At 38.2% G+C, this 24,129-nt stretch overlaps 1 protein-coding gene across 1 annotated transcript in view; it reads right to left on the bottom strand.

The window, feature by feature from the left end:
* Nucleotides 1-17,085, bottom strand: part of KIF24 (kinesin family member 24) — a 46,605-nt gene extending 29,520 nt beyond the window's left edge. Inside the window, exons 1-4 of the mRNA XM_044386846.3 lie at nucleotides 16,444-17,085; nucleotides 12,487-12,676; nucleotides 7,769-7,866; nucleotides 4,016-4,231 (exon numbers count right to left, since the gene is read on the bottom strand). Coding sequence (XP_044242781.1) covers nucleotides 4,016-4,231; nucleotides 7,769-7,866; nucleotides 12,487-12,676; nucleotides 16,444-17,066 — 1,127 coding nt within the window. The 5' untranslated portion in view covers nucleotides 17,067-17,085. The remainder of the gene's footprint in view (nucleotides 1-4,015; nucleotides 4,232-7,768; nucleotides 7,867-12,486; nucleotides 12,677-16,443) is intronic.
* Nucleotides 17,086-24,129: the final 7,044 nt, after the last annotated feature.

The following is a 24,129-nucleotide window of genomic DNA, read 5'->3' on the forward strand; positions in this document are numbered from 1 at the left end:
GTGCTATAACTGAATTTCACAGGCCTATGTGTAAGGTTACGGTCTGTCATCGTCATTAAACCAGATACATCAAGGGGCACATATTAAATCTATTAAAGACTCAAAGATTATTTTTCTCCCTTAATAAGATAGTGATTGAGGTTAAGAATGGAATTCTATTATAGCCAAAAAAGGAAATGATTTTCTCAAAAAATTTCTTTAAAAAAAAAAATTTCTTTTCTAAAAAAAGACTTTATTTATTTGAGAGAGAGAGAGAGGGGAGGGGGGAGCTGAGGGAGAGGGACAAGCTGACTCCCCGCTGAGTGGGTACCCTGATGAGGGGGTCATTCCCATGACCCTGAGATCATGACCTGAGCAGAAACCAAGAGTCGGACACTTAACTGACTGAGCCAGCCAGGTACCTTTAAAAAATTTTTTTTCTTAGTTTATGTTTTACCCCAAGTTTCCACATTTTTTACAGAAGGACTGGAAGAAAACAGCTTCACCAATCCCTGTGACCTATCAGAAAACAACCATTGAGGGGCGCCTGGGTGGCACAGCAGTTGAGCATCTGCCTTCGGCTCAGGGCGTGATCCTGGCATTATGGGATCGAGCCCCACATCAGGCTCCTCCGCTAGGAGCCTGCTTCTTCCTCTCCCACTCCCCCTGCTTGTGTTCCCTCTCTCGCTGGCTGTCTCTATCTCTGTCGAATAAATAAATAAAAATCTTTAAAAAAAAAAAAAAACCAACAACAACCATTGGAACAGTCAGGCTTCTGGAATAAAAGAAGGATCTAGCTTTCAGAGCCCTCATGTCATTCCTGAACATATTTTCTGAGGCCCTACACCCTGAGCTCACCCCAGAAAAGTTCCTGATGGACAGCCTGAAATGGACTGCTAGATTTTTAAATCTTATAAGCAAGAAGTGTATTTCTATCACTTTTTATGCAAGGGTATAAAGACAATCTAACCTCTACTTTTAAGAGTTAATTTGGGACTTCATACCTAACATAACTGCAGTTTCAACCTCCCCCAGAAATGTGTCTTAAACCCACCAATCAGAAATTTTCTGATAAGCACCAGTGAGGTAATCTGTCACATGGGCCCTCTCTATCCCCCCCCAAAGGAAAATTAGGTAATTCATCTAATAAGACCCCCCTGCCCCTCCCCGCAAAGGAAGGTGATCTCACCTGGAACAATCTTTTCTTTTGCTACTGACTTTCTTGCCCCACGCTCCTTTCTATAAAAACCTTCCATTTTGTACAATTCCTTGGACCTCCCTTCTAACTGCTAGATGGATTAATGAACTGCTTCATGAATTGTTTAGTAAAGCCAATTAGATCTTTTAAAAAAGAAAAAAGTTAATTTGAAGATCTGTAAGCTTTGGTTTCTAGCTTAAGAGGTGGACTGAGGGGGCGCTTGGGTGGCTCAGTTGGTTAAGCATCTGCCTTCAGCTCAGGTAGTGATCCCAGGATCCTGGGATCGAGCCCCGTGTCGGGCTCTCTGCTCAGTGGTAGCCTGCTTCTCCCTCTCCCTGCCGCTCTCCCTGCTTGTACTCTCTCTCTGTCAAATAAATAAAATCTTACCAAAAAAAAAAAAAGAGGTCGACTGAGCATACATGTTTCAGTTCACCTTTGTCAAAGTTTTACTATTACTTTTAGGAAATATAATTTATTAAAAAATAAAAGATAAAGAGAATAAAGCATAATGGCCCTAAACAAAAAGAAAGGATGCCATCAGTGGATTAGGACATTTCAGAAGAACCAGGAAGATAGGCAAAAGAGATATTAGCCAACTAACCAGAGATATTAAAAAAAAACCAAAAACTTCTAAAAAGAAGCTTCAAAGACATCCCCTTGGCTACAATTAAAAAATGCAAATATACAGGGAAATATATCTGAGTAATTCATTAAAGAACTGCACTCACAAATAGCTGACTAGATATCCTGACTGTGTCTTCACCTAAACAAACTGACCAACAGACCAGACAGACAGGACAGATGGGGGGAGAGAGAGAGAGAGAGAGAGAGACACACACACACACACACACAGCACAACACCTTTTATTCTCCTGCCAACTGTTCTTTAAACAAAGAGGACTTCAACTACCTCCATTTTGACCTCAAACTTCCTAATTAAGTTCTTTCCGCTTATCTGTTCACTCAGAGAAAAGACCCTGCAGGCAAAGCATCCCCATAAGGGAACCCAAACTACCCCCACTACCCTCTCAAGCAATAAGGACTGCCCTGAGCCAGCAAGACCCCACCCATGATTGACCCCAAGACAATGATCAACTTGGCCTTCACCTCCCACCTGCGTGTACCCACCAACTTTTGTCCTATACTTTCCTTATATAAACCTTGGGGGGAAAAAAGAGTGGGGGATGCCTTGAGGATCAGTCAGTTAAGCGTCTGCCTTCTGCTCAGATCATAATCTCAGGGTCCTGGAATCCAGCTCAGCAGGGAATCTGCTTCTTCCTCTCCCTCTGCCCCTCCCCTCACTCGTGCTCACTCTATCTCAAATAAATAAAATCTTAAAAACAACAACAACAAGGAAAACCCAACAAGTCATAATTTTGGCATGTTGGAGGCAGTCTTTGAAATATTAGTATGTCTGCTGTCTTCCTGGTGTTGGCCTCACTGAAATAAATTCCTTTCTTGTTTCATCACCACTCATTTTTCTTACTTTGGATTTTGTCAGTGGCTAGTGGTTGAACTTGGTCTGTTTGGGAGCCCCAGAGCCAGAAGCTCTAGCACCCCAGTGCCTGGCTACATTCTGACTAGAAAGGGCTCCTAAGTAAGAGTGCTAGGGCTTGGAAGACGAGCTATGATTGAGCTAGCTTGAGGCTTCAAAACCAACAGAGGGTAAAAAAGAAAAGCAACTCTTCTCCAAAGCAAACCCAGAGCAGAACTCTCCTTTATTTGGCAGCTGCTGTGGCAGGACTGAACCCTGAGCACCTGCACATTCTCTGAAGTGCAGCATACCCGAAAGTCCCTTTTTCTTTGGAATAGTCCAAAGGTGGTGGTCTGCCCAAGCCTAGTTGCTGGCTTCTCCAGTTTCATGACTCAATACCCTACCATGGGGGCCTGGCCTATCATGCTCTCCCTACTGAGCTCGAGCTGCTTTTCCCCCTACCCCTCATTCCAGTGCTTGCCTGGAGCATGTGGAATTTGTACATCCTTTCGGACAGCTCTGTAGGGTCTAAGATACCTTTGCTGGAGGCTAGTTTCTGTCACTGATTTGGCTTCCCCAGCCTTCTACCATGCTTAGCTTCAATTCTCTCCACTTGGTGTGGCTGCTCCCAACACATCACAGGTCTGGTTAATTCTATTAGGACACCCTTTTATCCTTCCACCTCCCTTATTCCATCTTTCCTCCTTATTCTCCCAGTCAATACCTTCACAACTTCATTGCTTCTTGCTCAATTAAAGTCATCTGTTTCAACCTAAACAAAACTTTACACCAGAAAAATACAACAGGGATTTAAAGTCAGTTACTGAATCCATTTTTGAATTACAGCATTATGTTGCAAGGGCAACAGTTTAAGACTTACAAGAGCTAAAAGTCTAATGTGAAAAAGAGAGATTTTCTTTTCTTTTTACCGATTTCAGAAAACTATCATTAAGTTTACCCTAAGATTTTGAGGGTAAAAAAAATAAGAGAAAGCAGGAAACATTATTTATAGTTCTTCCAGTGTAATAATAGGTCAAAAGAATAGGAAGGGATTTAAGTACATGTTGATATCCTGACTTCCTGAAATCATGACCTTTTTCATAGACCAAAATAAAAGGGATAGTCTTTTGGTAAACAGTAGGATATTGATCACTTTAAAAAAATACTAATGGAAGCCTAATTTACATTTTTCTCTAACTGAATTGACAGTTTAAAAAATATTCACCTGATGCAGGAGACTAATTTCATAGAAAGGCACTAATATAACAAGACCTAGCATCAAATCCCATGATTCAGTAATGCTGTGGGACTCTGGCCTAAAAAAATGATCCACAAATATACAGTTTTCCACTCATAATCAGTACCTTTTTCTTCTATTTAAGAGGTCATAAAGTTGTCCACAGTAGATTTCATAGAAGCTGATCCACACGAAGAGGTGCCTTCTTGGCTGGGACACTTCTAGTTGCCTGAAGATATCTCTGGCAGCCAGAGCATAGAGTCCTGGGTTCTGATGAGTTCCTATCATGGTGTAGGTCTTCCCAGCACCTGTCTGTCCATATGCGAAGCAAGTGGCATTGCCTCTGGGGAAAAAGTAATTTGTATAACATATATACTAAGAGAAATGCTAATCTACACGTAGATTTTTCATGACAAAAGTCAGATAGAAACAGAATCCTGTTTACAGCTGGCAAAATTAGCTATAAGAATACAATCCTTTAAGGAGAGGAGGGCTTTACATAATAAAAACATAGGAAGAAGAAAAAATATTCTCAAAGCAGTACCTGAGTTTTTTAATAGGAATTTTTTTTTTTTTTATGGAACTGGTTATACCATAAAACAAGGACCTCATGCTCTAGAGAATTCTGGAGAAGATGATTTTGCCTTAATCCTAAAAGGTAAGTTTGATGAAAGAAGTAATAGAGAATTGGGGTGCCTGGGTGGCACAGCGGTTAAGCGTCTGCCTTCGGCTCAGGGCGTGATCCCGGCGTTAAGGGATCGAGCCCCACATCAGGCTCCTCCGCTATGAGCCTGCTTCTTCCTCTCCCACTCCCCCTGCTTGTGTTCCCTCTCTTGCTGGCTGTCTCCATCTCTGTCAAATAAATAAATAAAATCTTAAAAAAAAAAAAAAGTAATAGAGAATTAAAATTAACACAATAAATAATGGAAGACCATATGATGAACAGGGTGGTACTGACTACTCTTATAAATATTAAGTAAGGTTAGACAGAGGTAAAATCAGTGTAAGCAAAATATTTGAGGAAGGATTCGCAAAAGGGCTTTAAGGGCCTCAGTTTTCACTTTCGTTAATAAATGAATGGGTTACTTGATTTTTAAGATCCCTTCTAGCCCTGACATCATGTGACTCTAAGTGAGAACCACTATTCTTATATGTGGGTGGGTATGTGCAGAGGTATGGGAGTGAGGAACCGCAGAATAAAAGGTGGAGAGGACAGCTGGGAGAATAACCTGTCAATCACATGTTTTCAGAGGAGCTAGAGGCCAAGATTATCTGAGTACCAGAGGCCCAACTACCTAGTACAGAGTAGAAAGTGACCATAATGTTAAATAGTAAAGCAGCTATTGCAGACCTTGAACAGGAATCGCATGGGTTAATGATAAAAGCAGCTACTTGCAGCAAGAAAAAAAGTCTATGTACAAAGAGAGAGGTGGGGGATACTGGAGGTGGGCAGAGAGATGAACATGAAGAAAGGAGCCTGAAGCCAGAAAGAAACCAAAGAACGAGTAATAGGACAACAGCAAAGGAACCATGGAAGTGTGAGAAAAAAGAGATGGTAGCTAACCAGATTTAAGCTGCTTGAGTGGAGACCAGTTACTCCTGTCTTTTGAATCAGGCTCCTGGCCGTGTAGGCACTTGAACACACTGGCAGAGGAACGTGAGGAACAGGATTAAAGGAGGAAAATGTGAACACACTAAAGAAGATTTAGCAGAATGATACTAAAGAATAATATCTTCCTTATCTTCTGAACTTTTTTTTTCTTTTGAGAGAGAGAGAGAGACAGCACGCATGTGCGTGCAAGCACAAGCCTGGGGTCGGGGGAGGTACAGGGGGTGGAAGAGGGAGAGAATCTCAAGCTGACTCCCACGGGAAGCGCGATCTCACCACCCTGAGATCATGATCATGACCTGAGCCAAAATCAAAAGCCTGAAGCTCAATTGACTGAGCCACCCAGGCGACCCCCTGCACCTTTTATTTAATTGGTACTATTTTAACATTCAAATTCTAACTTTGGAACTTGCTCTCTTAAAAAGTACTCCCTAGATTTGGCACATAAGAAATCGAACCAGAAAGGTATTTCACTTTTTCAGCCTGCTCAGAATAAAAAAAAAAAAATTACTGACATCTACAAAACGACAATAAAAAGAAAACAAAAAAACTGGGCAAATGAAGTTATCTGAATGGCCAATGAGCACATGAAAAGATTCTCAATATCATTAGGCATTTGGGAAAGTCAAATTCAAACGACAATGAGATCAAGTTACATACCCATTAGACTGGCTAAAATAAAGAAGACTGACAATACCAAATATGGTGAGGATGTAGAAATGCAATTCACAGGGCGCCCCTGCCCCCCCCCCGCCCCCCCCCCATGCGCATGCTCTCTCTCCCTCAAATAAATAAGTAAATCCTAAGTAAATAAATAAATAAATAAATAAATAAGGAAATAAGGAAATAAAAAATAAAAGAAAGAAATGCAATTCACATACATCGCTGTTGGGAATAGAAAATGGGTATATGGAAACCTGTTTGACACTTTCTTATAAACACACACCTAGCCTATGACCCAGCAATTCCCTTTCTAGGTTTCACCCAAGATAAATGAAAACATGTCCAAGAAAAAGACTTGTACAAGAATGTTCATACAGCTTTATTCACAATCGTCCCAAACTGGAAACGACCCGAAAGTCCATCAACAGGAGAACGGATAAATTGTAGTATATTCATAGAAAGGAATAGTACTCAGCAATAAAAACTGCAACGTGTACTAATATCAAAAAACATTATGCTAAGCCAAGCATAAAAGAACCTATATGGGAATGATTCTATTTCTGTGACATTCTAGAACAGGCAAAACTAATCTATAGTGACAGAAAGCAGGTCAGTGATTATATAAGACCTGAGGGTGGAAGTGGAGATTTACTAAAAAGGGACACAAGAGAACTCTGTGGGGTGATGGGAATGGTCTATTATCTTTTTTGAGGAATTGATTTCTTGGATTTATACAACTACCAAAACTCATCAAACCTGAATACTTCTTAAGATCTGTGCATCTAATTGTATGTGAATTATACCTCAATATTTTTAAAGTTATAAAAATTATTTGTAAAAAGTCAAACTACTCTGGAATCAGTGATACTAGCAGGCTGTTTGGCATTCTTTATCTATATGTGCGTATATTTTGAATAAACAGAAGTCCCTAGTGCCTTTTTGGTCCCATTTAATGTTTATTAAGTATGAATAATTATTTCAAAATTCGAAATTATTTCAAAATAATTCAAAATTATTTCAAAATTTCGAAATCTATAAAAAACAGATATAGTCACTTATTTATCCCACTTCAATGAAAAAAGTAACTGAACTACAGGCAGAGTATATCATTCCTATTATCAAAAGTTCAAACTACAACCACTTAAACCTTTTTATTCGGAGGACTTTGATGAAATTATATTGTTGACAACTTATATCTTTGCTGAAAATTTCTGAATGCTTGGTAAGTCCTATAGAGACAATATACTCTTTAGAAGAGTCTAAATTCGGGGCGCCTGGGTGGCACAGCGGTTAAGCGTCTGCCTTCGGCTCAGGGCGTGATCCCGGCGATCTGGGATCGAGCCCCACATCAGGCTCTTCCGCTGTGAGCCTGCTTCTTCCTCTCCCACTCCCCCTGCTTGTGTTCCCTCTCTCGCTGCCTGTCTCTATCTCTGTCAAATAAATAAATAAAATCTTTAAAAAAAAAAAAAAAAAGAAGAGTCTAAATTCATCAGATTAAAACACAAATTCATGTCTAATTCAAAAACTGAAAAACATAAATGATATTTATAAAGAAATTTGTTATGGAAAACAGTATGAAGCAAGAGAAGCAAATAATTACTATCATACCCATTGAAAATATGCTGAATGAGTGGGTGAGTAGTCTTCATGTACACATCCCGATTGGTGCATGCTTCACCAAAGACTTCATCAAAATAAAAAACATGCTGAAAAAGAAATGTGATTTTTATAGAAAGAGACATTTTCTGGATTTTCTTCACTATTCTAGCTAACACATGATAAAGGCGTAAGTATACTTTTTAACTGATTAAGTAACTGACTCTGACAAACTTAGAGATAAATAAGCAATCAATAACTATCAAATAACGGGGCCTTCTTCCACTTGAGATCTCTGTAGACGTGGTCTTATAATGTAAAAACTAAAGCACACAATTTTTGTTCTTTCTTAAGTGAAGTAAACTGATGAATACAAGAGTGAGCCAATCCTCCTTCGGTCCAAGAGAAATGAATTCTATAGGGATTATCCTCATAGCCCAACTAGGGCCAGCATATTTGAAACTTGGGGGAATTCTAGAGGAAGACTTCCACTTCATAGGTTACATAGCTGAGCTTTTCTTTCCTTTTTAAAAGATTTTATTTGAGAGATAGAGCATGAGCGTGGGGTGGGGGAAGGTGGGGGGAGAGGGAGAAGCAGACTCCCCACTGAGCTAGGAGCCCAACACAGGGGTCAAACCCAGGGCCCAGAGAGATCATGACCTGAGCCAAACGCAGACGCTTGCTTAACCAACTGAACCACCCATGTGCCCCAATAGCTGAGTTTTTAATCCCATGAACATTTATTGCTCCGTTGGTAACATGTATAATTGCAGTAGGCACTTCAAAGGGGCCAAAGATATAGATATTACCCTACCCCACCACCTAAAGATGTGAGTCCAGACAAGTACACAAATGATTCAAAGCTAGAAAAAATTTGAGAGATAAAGTACATGTGGAATTCAAAGGAAAAACATATTCCTTCTGATTGGGAAAGACATTATGAAAAAGACTGTACACAGGAAGGGCTGTGGGGGAAGAAGAGATGGAGGCAGGGAAGATACTCCAGCCACAGGGAAAGCACAAGGAACGTTTAGGGAACAGAGAAGATTCAGTGTGGTTGAAACATAGGATCTTGGTAGGTAGAAAGGTGAAACAGAAGGCTGGAATAATGAGTTAGGACTATGTTGCATGGGTATTGGGACACTAGCCTTAAGAATGTTCATATTTAATTTAGCAAATAGTGGGAAGACAATAAAATCCCTTTGCAAAGGAAAGGGATGATCTGAGCCATTTTCTGGAAGATTAATCTTGCTTCCCATTATGAATCGACTAAGAACAGGGACCCTGGTAATCAAGTGGTGAGTTAGGAAGGGTCTAAATTCGATGATAACAATGAAAATAAAGAGGAGATGGATGCATGAGAAATTTGGCAAATGCCTGGATATGACTTGCTGGGGAGAGAAAGTAGTCCAAGATAACCCCCAAATGAAAAACCATGATAATCTGGAAAAGGATAGAAGACCCTATTAAATTGGGATTATGCAGACGTAATCATTTGCATAATTTAGAGGCTACTGGCAGCCCAACTATCTCTGAGTAAAAATCCTGATCGCAGTGTAGTAATGGCAGTCCATATACAATGAATGAGACATGAGGTCCTTTCTTCTTATACCTCTTGCGCCTGCTCTAAATAGCCAGTTAAGGGAAAATCCAGCAAAGTGAATTTGGGCCAATTTATTGTATGGGTCATTCTCTCCAGGTCTGATTCTGTTTCATGTACCATCACATTACATTAGCATGGAAATTTGTTAGGTCACCTTAGCAGAAATTGGGGCCACAAAGTTGAATTTACCAGTTAGAAAATATCACCAAGAGCTAGGAAGTAATCAATCTGTGCAGCACAATAAAGAGATCTGTGAACTTCTCGTGGTATGAATTATGTAATAGGATTTTAAGAGCAATAAAATGTTTTTAACTTTTGAATCTGGGTGAAAGGGTTCATTGTACTTTTGAATAAACTTGAAAATGGCAATAATAAAAAGTAAAATATATTACTAATATATTTTGGGGCATTTTTCAGGAAAATAAGAAAATAATGAACACAAGTAAATGTGGGAATTCTTTAAAATTTTCTTTTACTTCATTGAGTATATGGTTGTTCTTTCTCTTCTTCTATAAGTGCCTGTGAATAACTTTAGCTCTTGGTAAACACCTTAGGAAACACTTATTGATTAGAGGCATTAGTATCTTTCCTTCCAAAAGGATTTAGGTGTGGATTTTCTCAGTATTTCTGTAAATATCCTTAATGAAAGATACATGAACATGGAAGATTATTGTAATTATTATAATTGACACATATATTATATAAATACAATAAATGCTAGCACAAGATATCTAAATATATATACATATATAAAGTCCTTTGCATCACATATACTTCATTTGATTATACTTTATAAATTAGGTTGTAGTAATACTCACTTTAGTCTTGTAATGATCAGAGTTCCATAATTTATTTTTTAAATAGATTTTTTCAGATTATAAAAGTAACATGTATTTAAAGACTACCTCTGGAAAGAACAGACTTAGAACAGGTAATAATGGTTGCCTTCAAGGAGGAAATACGATCAGCAGGACACTTTTCACCGCATACCCTTTTGTATGTTTTTGATTTTGAAATAGGTGAATCCATCATACTCAAAAGTTTTTACTTTTTATATAAATGTAACATGCTGATTATAGAAAATTTTAAAAACATGGAAAACAATAGAGAAGAAAATAAAATTATCTATAAATCTTACTACTCAGAGATAGCCACTGTTGACTTTTTGATGTATTTCAGTAACATCTCTTTTTTCTATATATATTTCTTTATTTAAGAAGTTGGAATGAAATATATACAAATTCGTTTCCTTGTCCCATCACATATTATACTGATACAAAATTTAATCAAAAGTAGGATAGCACACTGCATGTATATGATCATATATATACTAAGTAACAAAAAAAGATTTGAAAGGATAGGATATTTAATTAAATGGATACATGAACCTATTGTTTGAATTCTTGAATAAGTTTAAAAATTGAAACCCAAAGAATCTAGGATCAGTATTTATTTTCTAGGTTTGCTATGAACCTCCCTTTCTTCTTTCCACTTAAGGAAAGAAAAGGGGGTAAAAGCCCTCCCAGCACTTGTAATTATGGCATTGATAGGTAAGGACTTTGACCTATGAGAGCAAAGGTCCAAAGTTCAAACTGCGAAGAAAGTGCTATGAAAACTATGGGTGTTCAATAAGTATTGACCAATAGTAATGACAAAGAAGTAAGGTTATTATGTTTTGGGATAATAGAAAAATACAAAAGACAAGACAATGCTTCCTTAAGGGAATTACTGTGACAGAAGCATCATTAAGGACTTCTTGGGTAGATGGTAACTGAACAGGGCTATTACTATGGCTGTAAGAAGACATGGAACTAGATAACATTATAACCAATTGGCATTTAGACCATTTTCAAAATAAATACCTCCCACCTAGACCTAATAGACTATGCATTGATCAGCAGTCAATAAGGCTGTTAAAGTGATTGGGTTGTTTATACAGTGGCCTAGTAATTTAGTGCCCACAGAAAGACTCAGTGGATTACTTTGAATGTTGCTGTGAAACCTAATTTTGATAACCAAAGAAAAAGTTGAACAATGCAAGTATAAAAGAAGGGGAAAGTGTTAACAATTTGACTTCAGTGTTAACATATTTATTCCAGAGAGTAAAATCTCAGCTGACTCGGGTAAAATGTTAGCACAACAGATTACTCACCACTTTTTCTCTCTCTACCATTCACTGGGTTTTGAGGCAAGAGAGCAAGAGAGAGGATAGTTTGAATATAATATGAATGTTTAGGGAGGCAGATTCAGAGTAAGAGGGACCTGAATTCCCAAATCTTAACATCTGGTGGATTATCCTCTGTTTTAGATTATTTACAATTGTTTCATAATTTTAAGAGTACCTAAATTATGGTATCTTCCATCTATGGGCCTGCTGCTTCCATAAGAAGACCGAAGAGTTATTGCAGGGTACCTATCTGCATGAAATAAATTCCTTTCAATACCAAACCCTTTCTTCTTGGACTTTTTGTGGTCTTTCTGGCAGGGAGTGAACATATTCTTATGTGTCTAAATTACTAGTGTTTTTTTAAATCCTTTATGGTAGATGTAAAAGTGAAATCATATCCCTGGATTACATTTACTTACTAAATCTACCCTGTACAAAGTAGCCTGCTCAAGAGCCCAATTTCCACCAAGTTATATCTAAGCCCAAAGACAGTTGAGAATCAAAATAAGCAGTTGAGTGGCAATCTGGAACTTTGCTGCTTGAAAACATATCCTCCATCGTTAAACTCCAGACTCACACTCAGAAGAATAAGCTCACACCGTGAAAGACAGGCAAGAATTGAGACTGACTATGGGACCATCTCAGAGTCACTCTGGCGCATACACTCAGTGACTAGTCCTATCGCCAATTCACTTTTTTTTTATCCCCTCGGTCCCCCCTTTTGCCAAAGAGGTATAATTACATTCATGTAAAATGTGTTAAGTGAACATATGCTGCAATTATAATGCCCTAGAGTGCAGAAATTACGTTACTGTTTCTCCCACTTCACTATATTTTTTTTTAAATGAAGGCCCAAGGTATTAATGATTTATATCAGGAATGAATGCCAACACCCAAAACAGAAAAAAAATCGACACACTTGATAATATTAGTTCCAAACACAAAAGGAAAGCATCATACCTGCAGAATATACTGTGTAAGGTCAACTGCTTCTTTCTTCTCATGAACAAGTAGAGTTTCTTTGTCTTCTACGGTAATAATATTAATTTCTCCACGACGTACCTCCCTCATGCCCAGAGGGCGTTTTCGAACACAAACTCTGATTTTCTCCATCTCTGTCCAAAGATTCTCTTTCTCTGAGGTATTCTGTCTGATACATATTTATAAGTGGGCTTTAATTTTTTAATAATATGATGCGGCTACTTATGAGGTCAAAGTATCAGCACATTTTGTTATTTTATATATACATTACACTTAACATATATACACACCTTACACATACATAAAACTTTCTCAGAATCAACACTTTAATATGTAACTTTATACATATTAGGTATATAGAAAGTTCTTTTATTAACTGAATCCTCCTGATTACTGCTATCTCTATCCCTAATCCACTCCATCCTTTGTCCTGCCAACAACAAACAAAAAACCCAAAACCCGAAGAGTTGCTCTAGCCCTAAGACTTGGGTGTTTGGCTTCTAGATGTGCTCTTCCAAAAACTTCTAATGGTGGATGTTTTCTATATGTCCCCCCAAATCAGGCTGGTTAATCCTCAAAATCAAACAAAGTATGTTGCGACCACCCCTCCAAGGCCTTTAAAAGACATAAACCCATGTCTCTTGCTCCCTCTCAATCCAATTATTCTTACATATTTACTGTTTTCTCTTTTTTAAAAAAAGATTTTATTTATTTATTAGAGAGAGAGAGAGAGCACAAGCAGGGGGGAGAGGGAGAAGCAGACTCCCCATTGAGCAGGGATCCCAACACGGGGCTTGATCCCAGGACCCTGGGATCATGACCCGAGCCGAAGGCCGACATTTAACCAACTGAGCCACCCAGGCGCTGTTTCACTGTTTTTTTGACCATTCTATCTAATTTGTTTTTTTATCCTACCTGGGTTTACTAAATATCTTGAAATGGTGATAGGTTTCAATGTACTTTTCCTCTGTTCCTCCTAAGTATATTCTGCACCTCTGTCTTGCTTTCTTACTTCCTCTTTTTGTGTGTGTTTGTTTGTTAGAACGTAATCCTATATTTCTTCTTCCCAGGACAATTTTACAACAGGTGCTGCCTACCACTATCACCCTTCTATTCAGATATATCTCTTCTCTGGCTCTGACTTCAGTGAACTTATCAACCTTAACAGCTAGAATGTTTAATGAAATATTCCTTGAGCTAGGGATACAATATTCATCGGGTTTACATACTGAGCCTAATGAGGGTATATATGTGTCTAACAATTGACCATTTACCTATATAGAAATTCCTCTTAACCTAAGTAACATAGGATTCTTGAAAGTAGTTTACCAGGATCAATGCCTTTGGTCCATATACTGAGAATGTCTTAGGCAAGACAAATTATTCCCTTCCTTTACACTTTAGAATTTGATTAATAGCCCCTAAAAAGCCAATGTAATAGATTTTACACAGGATATTTCACTATATAATTGTTTCATATCAATTTCAATTTTCTGAGCCCTCCAACTAGCTGGAAAATTACTTTTTGCCAGTATATAAATTAGTATAAAGGAGAAATAAAATTTCTAATATAGTTCTATATATAGAACAAATAGTTCTAATATAGACCATAAAGGACTACTTCAGGCTTTTAAAGCATTTTTTAAGGGTGGGGGGGGAGACAGAATTTTTTTTTTTTTAAAGATTTTATTTATTTATTTGAGAGAGAGAGTGGCAGCGAGAGAGGGAACACAAGCAGGGGGAGTGGGAGAGGGAAAAGCAGGCTTCCCGCTGAGCAGGGAGCCAGATGCCGGGCTCGATCCCAGTATGCTGGGATCGTGACCTGAGCTGAAGGCAGACGCTCAATGACTGAGCCACCCAGGTGCCTGGGAGAGAGAGAATCTTAAGCAGGCTCCATGCCCAGGTACCCTTAGAAGGCTCTGGTTTTAACACCCAGTGTTCCTTAGAAGAAATAAGCTGTGTCTTTCTGACATGAAGAGTTAAGACAGCTGGAGTTAGGTCTACTGAAGATCTCTAAATGCACTTTTATTAAAATTCTGAGACCAGGGGCGCCTGAGTGGTTCAGTGGGTTGGGCATCTGCCTTTGGCTCAGGTCATGATCTCAGGGTCCTGGGATCAACCCCCCCGGGAGCCTACTTCTTCCTCTCCCTCTGCCATTCCCCTTGCTTGTACTCTCTTTGTCAAATAAATAAAATCTTTAAAAAAAAATTCTGAGACGAGTAATTTATTTTTAGCTTACTTGATTTGAGGCACCCAAAGAAAATGCTCTTTGGATAAGATGACATCCTAACAGCAAGCCTTAAGTTGATGAGGGAGTCTCCCAGGGTTCTGAAACCTTGACTGCTACTTGGAAACATTTGGGTGAGAAGATAATATGAGGATTATTGGGGAAAATATCCTTTTTTATCTCTATTTCCCTAATATAATAAAGAGTGGGAAGAGTGATAAAATAATGACACAAAAAGTAAGAAAGCTCAATGGAATAGCTTTCACTCTGGGTTTGTCACGTATAAACCTCTTACAAGAGCACTTATCTCACCATATGGTTGTTTGTCTTCCCACTCACTCTCCCTAAGAGTCTAAGGGCCTGCACATATCCTAATTATCTTTACATCTACAATCAGACCTAGATGTACTTAATATGTGCTGAATAAATGAAATAGCAATATTTAAACTAAAACCTTCATTCTGTCCAAATTAATAATGCAAAGCGGCATCTTTATTTATAAATAATTCCAATTTAGATTTTTATGTGTTGTTCAATAAAATACTGTAATATTCAAGAAAATATCTGTTCTTTCACCAGAGCTAACCAATAGAACAGCAACAATCCTGGCTTTGATAGTCATGGAACAATCTAGTTCTCTAACAATTAAAAGAAGAAAAGAGTACTATACGCTCTGTGCTCTGCTAAACCAAATAAAGATTTCAGAAATACTATAAAAGGTACTGAGTATTTCAAATTACTAAATCCCTTTTACCTGTAAAATTGGTCTTTTATATTTTGGGGGGAATAAAAGAACTGGTTGGTTATGAGATCCTCTGAAACCTTAGCCAATATAAAGACCAGATGTAAATACACACCTTGTTTTAAGGTATGAATAATAGCCTTAAAAAAAAAAAGAAAATGTGGCTTAAGAATGCATTTTGTTTCTCCATAACTCACCATATATAACTTTTAAAATAACCAAAGAACAAATATTTGTTATTTTTAAGAGAAGATGTTTTCTATATACCAATATTGTTACTAGGGATTATTCAGTATTTCAGCTCTTAGGGACCTTATTTCAACATTTAACTCAAAGCCCTAGATGAAAATAAATTATCGCTCTGACTCTCAAAGTCTAAACTACATCAAAAGTGTCTTACTCTTTTGCAATCACCAAAATCATATGTTCTTGCAGGGCTGGAACTGAAGAAAGCACTCAAATTCAGGACCATATTTCAATGTGTGCAAGTAAGCTAACTGCACGAAAGACCTACTTAATTCCAGGTACATGCTCTTTGTTTTTAACTAAGCTTTATGTCTCCTGGCTGAAGTGAATTTGATAGCCTTAAAAAAAAAAATCCTGTGGAACACACACACACACTTTTTTTCCATTGCAGAAGGCCAGTTAACTATTTTACCTTCAAGGATGCATTAGATGTATCATGTTACACTATAATAAATAACAGACATAGGTCTGCTAACGGAATAATAGCAGATCCTGGCAAGTAGCAGCTGTTTGACATACGTGAACAATATCATCTTTCTCCCATATGGAAAGTCCCAATTCCTCATGAACTTCCCCCCATCAAGGTACTTCTATTAATGTTGCAGAAGCTGTTCACTGTACTTTTCTGTACATAAGGAGGAGTTGCTCTCAGTCATGGTGAGGCTTGCCCTTGCCTGATGCTACCCTCTCCCCTATATCCAAAAAAGATAAAAATAATTACCTGATACAAGAATGAGGGATTCCATAGTTATACCCTGAAACATGAGAGACTCTTTGAATAATGGGAATATCATAATCCCCCAGTAGTGGAGAAAAGTGATTTGATGAAAAGAGTGAGGTGTTAGTTTCTGTTTGCACATAGGAAGCAGCAGCTGCGGCACTCAGAATTCCTGTTTTTGTATGGGATTGGGAATCATCTGGCAGCATGTGCTCCAGCACTTTTAGGTAACCAGACTTCTGTTCATTTGCAGAAAAATCTGATAAACAGCACATTTCGAACCCATTGTTGTTGGTAGTTCTGTCTTTGCTGTCAGCAGGAGAATCAAAATGCAGTTGCCTGCGAGGGCCAGTTCTGGACTCCCGAGCCTGACTGCACAGGCTGTTTGTCTGGAGAGGATGCTCTGGGCTACTGACTGCTTTATCTTCTTCCTGCATAATTTTAATGATTTTGATAAGTTGGAAGAGACGTTTGCGGTCGTTCATGTCATGGACTCCCAATTTGGAGTAGTCCTTCATTGTAACCTTGGCTAATTCATCTATTTTTTGAAGGCCAAGGGCAGTAAAATGAGGATAATACTGTGCAAGTTCAGCTTCACAAAGACATTCATACAACCAGGATGTCATTTTTGTGAATGAGTTTCTATAAATTCTGAAGAGGAAAAAAAAGCCATTTACTTGAAATATAGTATAATTATTCCTTTAAAAATTAAAATCACAAAACATGCAGAAAAATCCATTCTAGCATACCAAGTTTTCAAATATATTTTTCTTCTGAAATAATTAAACAGCACAGTGCATAAGCAAAGATGCTTATAATGCATTTGTAGTAACAGGTGTAATTTGTTCATCTGCTTAATACAAATGGAACTTCAATTGCATATATACACAGTACATGCACATACACACACAATGCAAGTCACTTACTTCTTTCTAGGGAGTTCCTTCCAACCTTGTAATGTCTACTTAACACATGCCACCAACTATTGAAACCTTGTTCCCAACCACTGATTGTAGCAGGACTAATTTTAGATGTTCAAGTTAATGTCAAGGCATGTTGCACAACTGTTTCCTATGATTAATGAACAAAGGCTAAGAACTCTTTCAGAATGGAAAGGAGAATTAAATAGCAAACCACAGAACTGATATAACTCAGGAAATCACATTTGTATCTGCTGAGTACTCATAAAAGTTAGTTGAATAAAAACATCATTAATTCAGAATCTAATTCAGGATCTCAGATCATTCTAAAAGGTAGGTGAAGGTAGGCGGTTGTAGATGTTAACTTGTAGAGAATATGAATAAAATAATTTACCTGGGATAAATAAATAAATAACCTACAGAAGTTAATTCTATGGTCGAGATTTTATATGGTTGCTGGAGAACCTGACTGGCTTAGTAGGAAGAGTATGTGACTATTGATCTCAGGGTCGTGAGCTCGAGCTCAACACTGGGTGTAGAGACTACTAAAAAAATAAATAAATAAAAATAATAATAAACTTAAGGGGCACCTGAGTGGCTCAGTCGGTTAAGGGTCTGCCTTCAGCTCGGGTCATGATCCCAGGGTCCTGGGATCGAGTCCCACATCAGGCTCCCTGCTGAGCAGGGAGTCTGCTTCTCCCTCTGCCTGCTAGTCCCCCTGCTTGTGTTCTTTCTCACTTACTCTCTTTCTCCCAAATAAATAAAGTCTTAAAAAAAAAAAAAAAAGATTTTAGAAGTGCCTGGGTGGCTCAATCAGTTAAGCGTACGACAATTGATTTTGGCTCAGGTCATGATCCCAGGGTTGTGAGCCCCACATTGGGCTCCGTGCTCCGTGGGGGGTCTGCTTGAGATTCTCTCTCTTCCCCTCTGCCCTTTCCCACTTGCACTCTTCCCCTCTCTAAAATAAAATCTTAAAAAAGATTTAATATGTTTGAACACTGAAATGCTTAAAAAATGTTAACACCAAGGTATTTAATCAGATACTAATAAATGATGTGGTAATAACACATAATCCTTGTCTATTACTAAAGTCAGGACCCAGAGGAATTCTCCACACTGCTGCTAATCAAGTTCAAGCTCATGAACATACTAAAAACTACATCTTCTTTCTAAAAACTGTTTTATAATTCAGTTTTCAAAATTCAGTTAGTTAATTCTTGGTAAAGCTTTTCTGTTTTTCATTTTAATTTATATTTTGTCTTCATTCTAGGAGAAACAGAGTTCAGGGCCACATAAAGGTGATTAAAGTACTATGTATCATTAACTTTGGAGGAAATGCTACTTAGGGTAAGGAAAAGGCCAAAGAGGTTACACATTCTGAACTCATTCTGCCCCTTTCCATTTGTGGAAGATCTGGGGGAGTGGGGGAAGGCCACAAATTCTTTGCATGTCCTTTCACATCAAGAGGCAGTGTCTTTTTCCTCCCATTGCATCTAGGCTGGCTTTGTGACTGTTTTGCCTGACAGAATGTGGTGGGGTGACACTGTGTGACTTCCATGCCTAGGCCTCAACAGCTTCTGCTGTTCTGTGACAATTCTGCTGCTGCCACGTGAAGAAGCCCAGCCAACAGCCATCATCGCAGCCAGACATGTTAGAGAAGCCATCTTAGACTATTTAGCCCCAGTGGCACCACCAAATGACTGCAGCCACATGAGTGACCCCCAGTGAGACCAGAATTACCTAGCCAGGCCTAGCACAAATATGTGACTCACAGAAATGTGGGCAAATAAAGTAGTATTGTTTTAAACCACTTAATTTTGGGGGTAGTTTACTACAAGCAGTAGAAAACTGCAACACTGTTTCTATGCCATTTTAAGTGTTGTACCTTTGCCGGAAATGTTCCCAACCCCCTGTCTCCTGAAATGAGTTAAGCCCATCCTTTCAAAAAAGCTCGAAAGCTCTCTGCCCCACCCTCCCATGAAACCTTCATTTCTCCTCCTCTTCTACCTTTTTACCACCAAGCACCCTATGCAGTAGCCGAATCAGGCCAGCCATCCCTTTACTACTGTTTCTTCTACCTGGAATGTCTGTCTTTCCCAAGAAAAACCCTACTTATATTTTTCTTCTGTGAGGTATGCCCTAGGCAAAGGATTACTGGTATTTCCTCTGTACTTTAGTAATAATAATAGCAACTCATACTCTTGAGCAATTATTATGTAGCAGGCACTGCTCTAAGTACTATTTGTTAACCTTCAAACAATCTTATGAAGTAAATAACACGTGTAATCTTTGGCAAGTTACTTAACATCTATGAAACTTATTTTTCTCAACTGTTAAATGGGAATGTAACAGTCCCCACAGTGCCTACGATTAGAATTCAATGAGAAAATACTTGTAAAACTCTCAGCATAATGCCTGGTACATACTCAATGCCCAACTAAATGTTGGTAGTTATTACTACCTTGATTTCTTTTTTTTTTTTTTTTAAGAATTTAATTATTTGACAGAGAGAGAGAGAACAAGCAGGGGGAGCAGCAGGCAGAGGGAGAGGGAGAAGCAGGCTAGCTCTGAACAGGGAGCCCAATGTGGGGCTCGCTCCCAGAACCCTGAGATCATGACCTGAACTGAAGGCAGATGCTCAGCCACCAAGGTGCCCCATACTGTGATTTATTTTTTTATTAGTATCTTCATCTAGCACAGAAGCTAGAATAGGATAAGCCTTCAATGTTTTGGTATGTTTTAAGTTACTTCCGAACAGTTACATTTCCTATGTGACTCAGCCTAACCCAGAGCAACAGGTTAAGTGCTATGCAGTCTTCTTAATTTCTACAGGCTGTACAAAATCCTGTATTTCACACACCTGTTTCCTTGGTGACATACCAAACTCTGATTACCATGACCTGTACTGCATCCCTTAATCAGTACCTGAAAGGCTAATGTGTTCATCTTGCAATGCTTGGATATCCTATAATATCATGGGAGGGGAAGATGCTGGAGACAGCAGTAATCTGGTTATGCAGATTAAAGCAGCTGCTGGCATAGTTCTACAAAAACTGGCAGCATGCTGTCTTTCTGAGCTCTATAGTTAGCCTACATTCTTTTATTTTATTTTTGGTGTTTTCTTTTTTTCAGTGCAAAAAGGTATTTTTATTAAAACACAGGGACAAGACCCATGGGTAGAAAGAGCTCCTCTTTTGTTTTAAAATTAGATATGCTTTTTTGGTATCACATTCCATTTTACAAAGGTCCAAACTCCTCCTTCTTCTGAGGTAAAGAGCAGAATCACCCTAGGAACTTAAAAATATAAAGATTCTGAGCTCCATCTCAGATACACAGAAAAATAAAAAACAAAATAAAAAAACCTTTCCAGGCATTGACGGTTGTCCCCCTCATTACCTGGGGACAGTGAACACTGAAAAAGTTCAGGTGATTATTTTAGTCCACTGATCTCTATCTATCAAAATTACAAATGCAAATGCACTGACCCAGCAATTCCACTTCCAGGAACCTATCCTACGGATACTGTGTGCAAGTACAAAATGACCTAGGTAATAAAGTTATTCACTGCAGCACTTTATGTAAAAGGCAAAGAATCAGTATGGGGGGGCGCCTGGGTGGCTCAATCAGTTATGCGGCTGCCTTTGGCTCAGGCCAGGATCTCAGGGTCCTGGGATCAAGCCCCGCATCGAGCTCTCTACTCGGCAGGGAGTCTGCTTCTGCCTCATTCTCTCTCTTAAATAAATAAAATCTTAAAAAAAAAAAAAGGAATTAGTATAGGGACTGTTTAAATAAATAGTAACCCATTAAATGGGATATATGAAGCAATTACAGAGAACAAGTAAACTTTCAGTGTGTTATTTTAGAAAAAGTACACTCTCCAATATATTGAGAAGTGACTAAAGCAAGGTACAGAACAGTTTGTATGTTTGTAAAGGTTTGTAAAGGTACCACTTATTAAAGAGAAAGAGAGATAACTATCTATGATAGATCTATATATTTGCTTATTAGGCATAAAGTGTCTCTGATAGGATGCACAAGAAAGTAATAGTGTCAGTCTCTGGGGGGAGGGGAACTAGTTGGCAGAGGGCAAGTATGGGAAGGAGATTATTATATACCAATAAATGCCAGTAGCTATTACCTTTCCTATTGTCATTTCTATTTCACTGCTATCTCCATCACCCAGAGCAGGACCTAGAACAGCTGTTTTTTTAACTTTTGAAACTAAGTGACTACATAATTTATTTTAAAAATATATTTCTAAATCCATCTACCTCCCTCCTTCCTAGCCTTCTCAAATTGACCTGATACAACTACTTATTACTATTTTGGTGTTTTTCCATCCAGCCTTTTATTTTTAATGCATTTTTTTACATTGTTTATAACATCGTACTCATAACCATATTGCAATCTACTTTATTTAACATAAGCATTTTCATATGCTGTTTGTTATAGCCATTAAAAACAATTCACACAATTACAAATAGTGTTTGCTGAATAGATGAATTACCCCGGGGAGATGTGATTTCTCTCTCCAAACTTCTATAGTGTTTCGATTGTAAAACTGATAGGGCACTTATTATAGACTCATATATATTTATTTATTGCCAGCCTTGTTCTAGAGATGATGTGAAGTGGCTCTGCCTTATAGTGTGAATTCTTCAAGAGAAAAGTAATATGATCCACTGGGTCTAGCATTTGAGCTAGAAAGATAAGTAACAAGTATTTGCTGAATGAACACAATCTGCTTGGACAAAGAACAAAAGTTCTACCATTTCTGCTTTTAAACCAAGGCAACTACATGATTACAACATTGCATGAAGCTTGCTTATGTGGCTCTGGAGCCATTTTCCTGGTTTCCTAACTCTGCAAGTTCCATCACCCAAAGTAATGGGGACGACCTCAGGGTCCTTACAACCTAGAAGAGCCTGATACCAACACAAGTGTTCACCTTGAACACTTCATATGGCTCAAAAAAACATTTTATTAATAAGGCTAATCACATTATTTCAGAACTTAGTGCACAGTCATACTACATTGATGATCTGATTAAACTAAAATTTATTGTTACATTTTATGCCAAGAACTATGTGTAAGTCCTTTACATAAACTATTTTATTCAATCTGGCTAAACCAGAATTCCATTTTATTTTTATTTTTAAAGATTTTATTAATTAATTAATTAATTAATTAATTTATTTATTTGAGAGAAGGAGAGAGAGCACACGCATAAGGAAGCACGAGCAGGGGGAGAGGCAGAGGGAGTGGGAGAAGCAGACTCTGCTGAGCAGGGAGGACGTGGACCTGGATCTCAGGACCCTGAGATCATGACCTGAGCCCAAGGCAGATGCTTAACCAAATGAGCCACCCAGGCACCTCTACTTTTATTTTTATTTTTTAAGATTTTATTTATTTTTAGAGAGAGAAAGAGTACATGTGAGTAGGGGGAGGGGCAGAGGAAAGTGGAAGAGAGAGAATCCCAAGCAGACTCCATGCTGAGTGAGGAGCCCTACATGGGCCTCGATCTCACCACCCCCAAATCATGACCTGAGCAGAAACCAAGAGTCAGACACTCAACCAACTGAGCAACCCAGGTGCCCCAAGATTATTTTTTTAAACATGTCAGTAGACTACCAAAGAGTTTGTTTAGTAGTAACTAATATAACAGAAGATAACTGGATTAGGAGTCAAAAAAACCCAGGATCCAGTCAGGCTCTACCAAGACTCAGATGTGATACATGGTTAAATTATTTAATGTCTCTGGGCCTCTTCAAGTTTAAAACTAGAGTAATTTCTGCAGGTATTGACTTAGATATGTTAAAGTACTCCATACATGTACTGATTGTATAGCAGACATATTCTGTAAAGCACCCACTGTTTGGCAAATGGTAAGCACAGCATTTTAAAATATAAAAAATTTCAAACATCAGGGTGCCTGGATGGCTCAGGCGGCTAAACGTCTGCCTTCGGCTCAGGTCATGATCCCAGGGTCCTGGGATCGAGGCCCACATCCGGCTCCCTGTTCCTCCCTCTCTTTCACACTCCCCCGCTTGTGTGCTCGCTCTCTGTCAAAAAATAAATAAAACCTTCAAAAAAATTTTTCAAACATCACAAAAGTAAATAGAATTATACCATAAACTTCCATATTAACTAACCCTAGATTCTTCAATTATCAAAATTTGCCACACTTGCTTCCTCTATGCTTTCTTTCCTTTGCTGAAATATCTTAAAGTAAATCCCAGATATGTCATTTTACCTCTAAATTCATTTTTAAATGGACACTATTTTAAATATATTTTAAATGCAACTATAATGCAATTATTATACCTAATTAAAAATAATTCGGGGCGCCTGGGTGGCACAGCGGTTAAGCGTCTGCCTTCGGCTCAGGGCGTGATCCCGGCGTTCCGGGATCGAGTCCCACATCAGGCTCTTCCGCTATGAGCCTGCTTCTTCCTCTCCCACTCCCCCTGCTTGTGTTCCCTCTCTCGCTGTCTCTCTGTCGAATAAATAAATAAAATCTTTAAAAAAAAAAAAATAATAATAATTCATTGGTATCTTATATTTAGTCCATAATCTAATTTCCCCAATTATCTCAAAAATATCTTTTAAAAAATTTATCTTTAAATATATGTGTATGTATTTATTTTTTATCGAGGTATAACTGACACACATTTTCAGGTGTACAATATTATGATTGAACATTTGCATATACTGCAAAATGATCAGAAGTCTACTTAACATCTGTCACCATAGAGTTAAATTTTTTTCT

Source organism: Ursus arctos, unplaced genomic scaffold (genome assembly GCF_023065955.2).
Source record: "Ursus arctos isolate Adak ecotype North America unplaced genomic scaffold, UrsArc2.0 scaffold_18, whole genome shotgun sequence".
Classification (NCBI taxonomy): Eukaryota; Metazoa; Chordata; class Mammalia; order Carnivora; family Ursidae; genus Ursus; species Ursus arctos.